The sequence below is a fragment of the Macaca thibetana genome, chromosome 9, assembly GCF_024542745.1.
Source record: "Macaca thibetana thibetana isolate TM-01 chromosome 9, ASM2454274v1, whole genome shotgun sequence".
NCBI lineage: Eukaryota > Metazoa > Chordata > Mammalia > Primates > Cercopithecidae > Macaca > Macaca thibetana.
This window is the reverse complement of record NC_065586.1, coordinates 110,976,306-110,988,342: the sequence shown is the minus strand read 5'-3', so window position 1 is coordinate 110,988,342 and position 12,037 is coordinate 110,976,306. Positions and strand designations below refer to the sequence as shown.

The 12,037-nt window shown below is 36.1% G+C and overlaps 1 protein-coding gene across 2 annotated transcripts in view; it reads right to left on the bottom strand.

Moving 5' to 3' along the window:
• Window positions 1-1,112: 1,112 nt before the first annotated feature.
• The window catches only part of FHIP2A (FHF complex subunit HOOK interacting protein 2A), a 46,034-nt gene continuing 35,109 nt past the window's right edge, over window positions 1,113-12,037 (bottom strand). For both annotated transcript variants that reach the window (XM_050804262.1, XM_050804263.1), the window contains 4 exons: window positions 10,455-10,598; window positions 4,959-5,099; window positions 4,493-4,596; window positions 1,113-4,392 (listed from right to left, as the gene is read on the bottom strand). In XM_050804262.1, the coding sequence (XP_050660219.1) occupies window positions 4,287-4,392; window positions 4,493-4,596; window positions 4,959-5,099; window positions 10,455-10,598 (495 nt within the window). In that variant the 3' untranslated portion in view covers window positions 1,113-4,286. The remainder of the gene's footprint in view (window positions 4,393-4,492; window positions 4,597-4,958; window positions 5,100-10,454; window positions 10,599-12,037) is intronic.

The window sequence follows — 12,037 nt, the reverse complement described above, 5'->3', positions numbered from 1 at the left end:
TTTTGGAAAAGAAGTATAGATTTTACTTGAGAGTCCAGCAAAACTTCAACTTTTACAGTTTTATGTTAATTCCTTAAATTCCCTTGGGATTACTCGTTTTCCAGCTAAAACACTGCTAAATTCTTAACAGTTTGAAGCAGGTTTTGGACTGGGGATCCAATTATGCATTCCCAAAACGCAGTTTTCTTTTGAAGTAGCTCAGGGCAAGGAGGGTGATTTCAACTTTTCAGTGTCTAAACCTTGCCTCTTCCATCCTTTCAACCTATCATCTTACTTCCGTCTAAAGCGATTTTGAAAAGAATCTTCGGGTAGTTGGGATTAATCATTGGATTCTTCTCTTTCTGGCTGTGCTGTGTATTACATGTTTCTTTGTTTCCAATTCAGAAACTCTGGCAAATGCTCAAGTGAACAGAGTAAGTCTAGAGTTTAAGTGTCAGCTAAAAAGAAAAGTTTTTATATGTGTTAGAAAAATACTAAGAAATAATGCTTAGAATAAATTGTTTCTCTGGGCCGTGCATGGTGGCTCACACCTGTAATCCCAGCACTTTGGGAGGCTGAGGCAGGTGGATCACCTGAGGTCAGAGGTTCAAGACCAGCCTGATCAACATGGTGAAACCCCGTCTCTACTAAAAATACAAAAATTAGCTGGACATGGTGGCAGGCATCTGTAATCCCAGCTACTCAGGAGGCTGGGGCAGGAGAATCACTTGAACCCAGGGGGCGGAGGTTGCAGTGGGCTGAGATCGTGCCATTGCATTCCAGCCTGGGGAACAGAGCGAGGCTCTCAAAAAAAAAAAAAAAAAAAAATTGTTTTTCTCAGACGTGCATAACATTCCTTCCTTTTGTGCAGTGATTATTAAGAAGGGAGGTGGAGGAAATATATGAGGTTTACTATGAGGTTTACCTGGGGGAATTTTTCAAGCTACACATCTCTCCTCCACAAATAGATATATTGCTTTTTGTTCTCTCCCTAGAATACTATAGAGACCCACTGATTGTGGTGTGCCATATCCCTTTGTGTGTTGGGGGTGCAAAAAGTTAAGACTTGCTTGAGATTTATCATTGGATAAAACGTTCCCAAGTAGAATTTTACAAAAACATAAGACATTTTGTTTAAATTACATTATTTATTTTTTAGATCATCCCTCTTAGTCCTGCATGCATTGTTAGCACAAAAAGTTGAACTTGATCACAACTTCCTTTGAAGAGAGAGTAGGTACACAATGACCATCTGAAGAGTTTCTCCACGGATGGACCAAGAATTCCAGACGTTGGTAACACTGTCAGTAACCTACACAACGTTCGATACAAAAAATTTACCAAATATCCTGTTTAATGTAAACAAGGCAGGAGGCAAAACAGAGTATTACAGTAACACTATTTTACAGGGCCCAGAAATGTGATTATCTACCATGTTTTAACACATAAAGTGTCACAATGACATGCACATTTGATTTACTATGCAACCCAAAATATAATTACCATATAATGTGGTTTTAGCACTTCACTGTAACTTTTTCTGTCAATACTGATGGACTTCATAATTAAATGGTAATTGTATATTAATGCAATAATTTATGGAAACATTACCATGAATTTATGAAGTAATTCCATAATTTGTGCCCTGTAAATTAAGTGTAACAATGTTTACACTAGCAACAGTGTAAGCGAGCTAAGAATTTTGGTCCTTATATATACACATATATACATATGTACACACACAATAATGTACAATTAAACCAAAAAGCTATGAATCCACTCACAGCTTCCATATTGCACAAACAGATACATTATGAGAAAGTTACATAGTTATAAGGTGAGTACTATATGGCAATAGGCTAAGACAAATCTGAGTTAAATCAAGTAAAGAATGTGGCTCATAACTAAAAACAAACCCAAAGACTATGCTGTTAGAAAGTTTTAAAAAATGTGCGTACTTATTGATACAAATGTGAAGCAAGGCTGAAATTCACTTTGGAACTTGCTATGGCAATCAATTGTTATGACCGTGCTTTCCACTCAACATAGTGCATTTTAGTCACTGTTTTTGCGAGTACTGAGTAACAAATATTCAGCTGTCAACAGACAGTTTAAGAAAGACTAGTGATGCAGTACAACGTTTCAACTAACAAATTGAATTCACTGTGAGAGCTTGTACTGGCTCTAGCTCTGAACTAAATGTAAAAGAAAAAAAGAAGGGAAGAAAAACAGAAACTTAGATGAGAAACAAATGAAATCTTAAGCCTTAGCTGATTACAAATTAAAGTCATTACAATAACTTAGGAAAATTATATTTTCAGAAGCAGCATACACATACACACATACAAGAGTTAAAGCTTTTCTGAGCTTGGTTTCATGGAGTAATTATAAGGTCCCATAGTGAAATCAAGGATAAAACAGTATTTGGTTTCAGAGGTAATATCATTGCTACTACACCTATTGAGCACTATGAAAACATTAAGAAATATCTAATATCTCTTAATGCCTTAGTTTAAATACTTGTACGTCGAAGTAGACTGTTACTACATCTAGAAATGTAAATGTCGAAGTGTTCCCTTTATGAAGTGATTTAAAAAATACAGCAAACTGAATAATGCCTTCACATCATTCAAAATGATTTAAAGACAATCATGCACAAAATAACTATCTCCCACTTTTGTTTTTTCTTTGTTTTACTTAATAAATTTCTTAGAATAAGCTAATAAAGATTTGCATGAAATTGGAGGTTTAGTCTTTTTGTTGTTTTAACAGTGGTAAGCATTCTAGAGCTGATGCTATTCATAATCTTTTGATATTGTTCTTAATAAATAGCAAAAACAAACTATGAAATAAACCAGAAAAGCTAATACAACAAAATGAGCAGACAGGTGTAAAACAAGCCTCTACGCACACGCCACACAATGCATATATACAAACATGCTACATAAAATAACTTCCTATGGGGGTAGTGAGAGTTCCCTTCAAGCTGGAGCCTTTGATAGCCTGTTCCCCCAAATATCAGTAAATGAAAAGATAAAGAGGAAAGTGCTGCTGCTTAACATGTCAGATAAAAACAAACAATAGATTAAAAACAGTATTTGAGTGATCAGTGTCACTTAAAGGAAAAATAGAAAGCGGACTAGCAAACATGATTTTGTCCATCGAGTACAAGCATGCTGTGCCCAGCGCAGCTTTGCTGAACTACAGGTTCCTACATGTATACCCATTCACATACCCAATTTCCCCAAATCCTTTAACATGTAAACAGGACGTTTAAAAGTCTGTTTTCTTTAATCTCTTTAGAATCATTTAAAACAAAAGACCAAACAAACTAGAAAAAAATGTAAACATCGAGGAGCCACTGGCATTTTGATTGCTGCCAAGGGTTATCAGTCAGTTCCTCACCTAGACACCACCATGCGTTTCAGTAAGAAAATCAAATTATAAAGCAATTTAATAAAGCAATTTTCTGAGAGGGAGAGAGGGGGGTAAAAGGTTCTCGACCCAGTACATCTCACTTAGTTTAAAAAAAAATACAGTTTTAGCAAACACTACCAATGGTGAGCATAAATTCAACATTGTTGCGAAAATGACACAGTTTAAATCAACTGGGACCCATACATGAAGAAAATCACTAACATGGCTATGTGCACAAGAGTAAAAGAACATTTCTTTAAAAATAGAGATATATTGATCAAGAATTTATCATATTAAATTGTTATTCTTAAAAAAGCTGAAGAAAGTTAATGGTGCTCTACACATTTTTATCTCCTATAATTAATTCATTCAATGGTTTCTGAATTGTATTTTTTCTCATTTACAGTTTTTTTCATATTTTGTTTGATAAGAATTCTGACCTTAAAAAGTTATAAAATTAGTGATTTTTTTGCTACTTATTAATCCAAAATAATATAAGCATTTGAGTCCCAGAGAATGTCAAAATGCCTTGCTACCTAAAAGGATATTAATATAACAGAAATATCATCAAAGTCATGACATCGGAAATATTGCAGCTTTTCAAACACAGTCATTAGAAATGCTTATTTCCTGAAGTTCCTTTGATTGTATCCTGGATTCGACAATGTGCAATTTTATAACAGAACCATTATGATAAAGCCAATGAAAACAACATTATACAACATTTTACCAAGAATGTCCACTCAATAGGTTCTTAATGGTTCTGTCCAGTTTACAGCAATACTTCGTTTAAAAAGGCTTTTTATCCTCTTGTGGCTGGGTGGAGCTGAGTCTTTTTTGATGAAATGTACACAGTAGTTCTGTTCCCCTAGTTACTTGAAAGATGTTATTTATGGTGTGGAGGAAGCGTGATATTTCACAAATGCAATTGCCGCCAGCTCCTTACAGAACTCTTCTAACACAATCACACCCTCTAGCAGTGTGATGTGGTCAATACTGGTAAGGGAAAAACAGACAATAAATCAATTCAATGTATCAGCAGATCATTAAGTTCACTGAACTTTTTGGATTAAAAAAACGTAAAACATGAACTTACAGAGGGCCTTCAGGTTCCAAACCAAGTAATCGCTTTCTGACTAACAGAAGCTTGGGAGTAAAGTCTTGAATACGCTGGATTCGAAGCATAAGGTCTCCAACAACCTGCATCACAGAGGCAAGGCACTTCAGTTCCCGAAATCAGCTACATAGACAACCTCAGGATTTTAGAAAAAATCTTCATTCCCATCATTTAATAAATAATGTAAATTTTCACTACTCATATAATCATCTTTAACCAAGGACTCATACCTAATTCTTTAAAATAAAAGTTACATATTATTAAAAATAATTTTATAATTATATATAATTATAATTATATATAATGTGTATATATATGTATAACAATTACTTTGAAGCAGTAGATACATTTTTCATTATGTGACACTAACTGCATACAATGATGTTAACATATTAATTGCACAGACTTATCAATCCTAGGGAATATAACAGAACTAGTAACTCACCCTGACAATTACAGAGAAGAGAGATCTACAGCCAGGAGCGAGGTTCACATAAGGATCCAAAAGGTACTCGTGGATGTGTGGATGAGGGAAGAGAGAAAGTCTAGATAACACTGAGGTTACTTGTAAGTTTACATCATATGGCTATGGAGAGGTAAAAAACAGAAAGACATTTAATAATAATGTATACCTATGCACTTAATTTACTATTTCAATTTGTCCTTTTAAGAAAGGAGAATCTGGTCAGGTGCAGTGGCTCACACCTGTAATCCCAGTATTTTGGGAAGCTGAGGTGGGTGGATCACCTGAGGTTGGGAGTTCAATACCAGCCTGACCAACATGGAGAAACCCCGTCTCCATTAAAAATACAAAAGTAGCTGGGCGTGGTGGCACATGCCTGTAATCCCAGCTACTTGGGATGCTGAGGCAGAAGAATTGCTTGAACCTGGGAGGTGGAGGTTGCGGTGAGCCGAGATCATGCCATTGTACTCCAGCCTGGGCAATAAGAGCGAAATTCTGTCTCAAAAAAAAAAAAAAAAAAAAAAAGGGAGAATCCACCATCTTCCTTCTTGCTCTGCATGCTTTTCTGCAATGAAAATATCTACAACTAAACTAGCTCTCACATCTCAAATTACATACATCACAGTCCTAAAACTTCTTAAAAAAGATTTAAAAAGCATATAAACATATAAAGGCAAATAAGTGACATAGTCAGAATGTTTATTATATGCAGGTTGATTCAATTAATGAAATTGCTCAAGGGGTCATGAAAAAGCACCAGTGTATCATATATAATATTAATTACAGATGACCCATTGAGCCTAAGACCAAAAACCAAGAAGGGAAGATATTATACATTTTTAAATAAAGTAATTTCAGAAGTGATATTCCTCACCTCAGATTATTCAACTACAGGCAATTTCCAAAAACACATAGACAGTAAAATAAAGTCAAATCACAGAACCTTGTCACCAGAATGAAAGTACTTGGGGATAGAACTGATGACGACCCTATGCCTCAAAGCGAATGAGAAGGTTCAAAACGGTGATTACAGAGAGGGATCATCTCATTTCTTGCATGAGTATTAACTTTCCCCAAACAACTGTGTATCTGTGTACATTCCTCACACTTGTTTTGTACGAAATATTGTGATTTGACTTGAATTCTAATTGTCTGTTTATTCTTCACGGAAAGGGGCTTTGCAGAGTTATGTCAACATCAAAGCAAAAGGCACACAAGACAAAGAATTGCTACTACTTGCTCAGAACTTTCAACAGAAACTTCTCACCCCTTCCAGTTTGCTTCTTCTAAGCAGCCAAAGGAAACAAATCGGTTGCAACAAAACTAACCACAGTGAGGAGGCTGCAGAGAACCCAGGTGGCAAGAGTGAGACAGATGCTGCAGCACAGTGGAGGGAACAGGGAGTCAGGACCAAGTGCAGCATCAGCCAGCACAGCGGAATGTTTTACTCTCAGCCACTGAACAACCTGCAAAGCCTTGATCACAGTGAATAGCAATAAGGAAGTCAATCTCTGGCATTCAGTGGAGAATGCTCGCGCACGTGCCTGTTCTACTACAGACTTCAGCATTTTACTATCTTTTGAAAATCACCACAGCTACAGACGCTACGATGTACATGTTTTGTCACATAAACAAACACGCTCAAGTCCTATGCTGTAAGGCCCATTTTAGTCTTTCTAACTTACTACTAGATTCATGAACGTGGATTTTTTTAAAGAACAAAAACTGCTCCAAGTAATTTTTTTTTTTTTTCAAAACCTAGTGATAAGCAAGGTAATTGAAAGGAAATATGTATTCCCAGTACAGGATAGTTTAAGAGCAAATTCTCCTACTTGGTAATACTTGGGGGCTTTTGGGTATTTTTTATTAATGTACCATAATTGTACCTATTTTGGGGGTCCATGTGATATTTTGATACATTTCACAATGTGTAACATGTAATGACCAAATTAGGGTAACGGGGACATCCATCACCTCCAGCATTTATCTTTTCTTTGTGTTGGGAACACCATAGTTCTCTTCTAGCTCCTTTGAAATATACAATAAGTTTTTGTTAACTAATTTCCTAGAACTTATTCTTTCTAACTCATTAACCAACTTCTCTCCATTCCTCCTCCCTTGATAATATTTGCAACAGAATAGCCTTCTCTGAGACTCAACTCATAATAAACAATGAATTCACATTAAATTGTATTTTAGGTATGAAGGAATCATTTACAAAAAATAATTTAAAAGAATGCATTTAGTAGAAAAAATTTAAAATATGACTTAAGTCCAGAATTGTACATGACTCTTCACCGCAGGTAGCTAAGATTTTTAGGTCACTAAATTTTGCCATCTGCAGATGCTTAAATCAATCAATCAATACAATTTGGCTTTAAACAAATATATTACTATTTAGACTTTGTATTTTTTCTGTGTGGCGTTACTTTGGTTTGTAGTTTATTTTAACGTAAATCTAGGTCATAAGTTGCTTAAGAAATGTAAGGCTGACACAGATTTCTTAATGTAGTAAAAATGAAAATAAATTTCAACAAGATAAATTTGTTTCACTGTACTCTGAAATGGTCTCTACTTCCTATTCGTAATAACTTTAAAACAAGCTGGCCTTTTTGGAGGTTGTTGGTAGTTAAGTGTTTATATCTATTATTTGAGGTCCCTTTATTTTATACTTTATACAGCATTTACCTGAAAGGAAAGCAAGCCAGATTTCTATGACATGCCAAATAGACTTGGCCCATGTTTTTGGACTGAACTCAAATTCTGAGATAATAAACTTTGAGTTAAAAAAGTAATATCAACTTCACTTTAACAATCAGAAAATGTGACAAGTAGCTAAGTTACTTGATCAAATTCAAACTCATCACGCTCAGGGCAGGGACAAGATCTGGCCTCCTTACAATGTTCCCAGTGTTCTTTACATTCTGCTATGGACTTTAGTATTTTAATATATTTTTAAAATCACGACCATTACAAACAATAGTAAATGTTTGTAGTATGATTTTTTTTAAAATTAGCATTGTGATAACACAATAGTGTTATGAATACTGGATACCGTAACTTCTCAATTATGCATGAAGACTTTAGCCACTTTCCAAATTATTCATTAAATTTTTAATCTCAGTCAGGTTACTTAGACCCTATTAGGAATATATACTAAGAAAATGTCCTGCGAAGAGGAAAACAAAAGAAAAAGAAAAAAGAAGAAAGAAGGCGGCCAGGCGTGGTGGTTCATACCTGTAATCCCAGGACTTTGGGAGGCTGAGGAGGGTGGATCACCTGAGCTCAGGAGTTTGAGACCAGCCTGACCAATATGGTGAAACCACGTCTCTATTAAAAATACAAAAATTAGCCAGGCATGGTGGCGTGCGCCTGTGATCCCAGCTACTTGGGAGCTGAGACAGAAGAATCGCTTGAGCCCGGGAGGAAGAGGTGGCAATGAGCCAAGATCACACCACTGCACTCCAGCCAGGGTGACAGAGCGAGACTCGGTCACAAAAAAAAAAAAAAAAAAAGGAAGAAGAAATAGAGAAAGAAAAAAAAGAAACTACAAGCAAGCATCACTCTCAGCAAAAATGTTTAGGAAAGAAAGAAAATGAAACTAGGCCAAAAATGCTTAACTTCCTCTTCCTAGGACTCGTGTTTCGTCTCTGAGATCAGACTATACCATGTTCTTACCAAAAAGGCTTTGAAAAATCAAGGGTTTTTCTGTTTTTTATTTCGTTTTAGAGATGGGGTCTCACTATGTTGCCTAGCCTAGTGTGCAGTGGCTATCCTTAGGCACAATCATAGCGCCCTACAGCCTTGAACTCCTGGGGTCAAGCAATCCTCCTGCCTCAGGCTCCTGAGCAGCTGGGACTAAGGTGCACCGGCCTCAAGAGTTTTAAAGATAAAAGGTTTCAGGCAGGGCTCCATAGCTTACTAGCTGTAAGTCACATAGCTGAAACCACGGATTCCTCATCTATAAAATAATACTAGAAATCTGTCTGGCCTATATGATACAGGGTTACAGGAAGAATGATTGAAACAGTCTATGAATCAGCTCTGTGCTATGAAGTGCTATCTGGTGAAATTGAAAAGTATTTTAAGCATTTCAGATATTCTGCTTTCAATGTATCCTTTTGTGTCAGCACTCTACAAACTAGAGAAAAAGTGCTCAAGTTTGAAGATTCAGGGTGGATCTTCCAATTCAGAAACTACTTTTTAAAATTTAGATTCTTTTTTAATACTTTTGGTCAAAATTTCTAAACATTACTGTCTTGACACTCATTGTTATTAACTCTTGCTTGTTAGCTTAATCAAATTTAAACTACACCTAGCAAACTGGCTCAAAAACAAAAACAAAAAACAAAAAAAGAAAACAATAAACTGATGAATCCTGGCTACCCAGGAGGTTTACCCAGCCATGATGTGAGGCCATAATACCTATTAATAGCCAGATTTGTATACCTTGGTTGTCAGGTTTAAAACAACCAACCGAAGCAACACTAGAAATACAGCACATGCTATTGAGAGGTTAAAAAAAAAAAAGGACCTGGTCTCTTATAGAGATTACTGTCAGAAACAATGCTGACTAAACTCTAACATAGTGAAATATTTCTTAGATTACAATTTCTTTATTTGACTTTCTGGTTGTTGAAGACAGCCTACTTAGTAAATTTCTTTTATAACTCCCTATGCTCACATAAACATTTAACTAAAATGCTAAAAAAGAACAAGTACTTTAATATACAATTGAAAATTAATTCCAAATTGGTCCACTCAGTTTCTACATTGAGGAAAGTACTATGCTAGTTGTGTTCTTTCAGGTTTATATTCTAATGGGTCAAGTATTTCAAAGCTCTCTCATCACTATGCTTATGAGCCAATGAGAGATGGAAGGAGGGATTCCATAATCCCAAATTTATTTCTCTTAACAGATGAGATGTACATAGCAACCTATCAGCTGATGGTGATTTTTATCCACCTTTAAAGGAGTACATTAACCTTTTTTATTTCACCTCTCTGTTATGAAAATGAGTATCGTTTATAAGCTTTGTCTAAAGAGTCAGGTTCATCTAACACTATTCTGTAATTTTATTGAGACCAGAGTGTTCAAGATTCAATCTGAACTGACATTTAGGGTCTTCTAAATTGAGAATCTGTATTTGTGCTAAATGTACTAACTAAAAGGCTAAGCAAGTCATAAAAGGAAAGCACTTCTAATCATCTCCAAAATGTGTTAAGGATATTAAGACAATGGCCTATCATGAGATAGATAATGCTGTAGCAGCTGTCAGGCCAAATAAATGTTTTTAACATACAGAATGCATCAGAAATCTGCCAGTTGTTGGCAATCAATCTTCATGAAAAAGTTACCCAGTGGAAAAAGTAAGAAAACAATAAAAGCACTTTACTGAAGATCTACCAAGACTTGAGATGATTTTGTGGTGAATGGCAACAAAATAACATGAAAATTAGTAATTTAAAATGTATTACCTGATCAAGAATTCTTCCCATTCTGTCAAACAGCACTTTCAAAAAATGACCTTCAAAGAAAGCTGCTTCTAAATTGCACTTTTCCAATGCTTTTGGAGACCCAGGCCACTCCCATCTTAAGCAGATAGCACAGTAGTCCCGGAACTACGGGGAAAAAAGCATGTGAATCATTAAAGAACAAAAACAAATTAAGATGAAATAGAAATGATTTCCTCAAATAGGCATATAAAAAAAACCATGTGAATGCAGAATGTCTGCTGTGCTTGAGGTACCAAGGGAGAGGGGGAAGAGATGACACAGATCTTTCTGTGACTAGGGGCACAGGTAAGATTATATTAACTGCTGGTACCATTATAAGTTGATGAAAAAGAGACACATTTTAACTTTACTAAAATACCCAACAGCTCTTTCCTTTAAAGGAAGTTAACGCTTTAGTTACTTTCATCACCGATTTAGAGGACATTTAGAAAGAAAAGTCAGACCTAGCCAAGGTTTCAAATGTATTCTAAAATGGTATATACCACAGATGAACTGATGCACATTATCTGAGAAGACAAGCCTGCCATTCCTACAATGGACGCACACTAGGCATGATGTTATGATAGGATCAAACAGTGCTACTCAGAAATGGTCCATGGACCAGTGCTGGTCCTCAAAGTGTTCATTACCGTCCACCATGAGATGAGGACAAAAAGCAAGAGCAAGCACTTAAAAGCATTCCTAACAATTTGACTATGAAGAGTTTTATGTCTGTTGAATCTAAGTATGAAATAATCAGGGTTTGTATTTCGGGTCTTTTCTTTCTTTTCATTTTCTATAATAGGAATTAATTTTTTTTTTTTGATACAGAGTTTCGCTCGTTGCCCAGGCTGGAGTGCAATGGCACTATCTTGGCTTGCCGCAACCTCCGCCTCCCAGATTCAAGAGATTCTCCTACCTCGGCCTCCCGAGTAGTTGGGATTATAGGCAAAGTGCTGGGATTATAGGCATGAACCACTGTGCCTGGCCAGGAATTCATTTTTGTTGTATTTTACAAAAGTGTTGGTCTGTGACAGATTAGAAATTAAAAAAAAAAACCACAAAAACAAAAACCCAGTCTTTCACTACAGATAGTTATCAGTGAAGCAGTGTGAATATTTACAAACACAAGAATATTTCATATAATAAAAATGAATTTTAAAAGTCTCCCCAATATGTAATTTACTTGAATTGAAACAAAAGAAATTTAAAGCACTGTTTTCTTCCATGTGCCTTCCCTCTTCAGATTCTCCTTATTTAATAAAGCAAAATTACTTTGACCTCTCTAGTTTAGAAATTACCTGAAATTAAAACAGAACATGGCAGCCGGGCGCGGTGGCTCACGCCTGTAATCCCAGCACTTTGGGAGGCCGAGGCGGGTGAATCACGAGGTCAGGAGATCGAGACCATCCTGGCTAACACGGTGAAACCCCCTCTCTACTACAAAATACAAAATTAACCAGGTGTGGTGGCAAGTGCCTGTAGTCCCAGCTACTCGGGAGGCTGAGGCAGCAGAATGGCGTGAACCTGGGAGGTGGAGCTTGTAGTGAACCGAGATCGCGCCA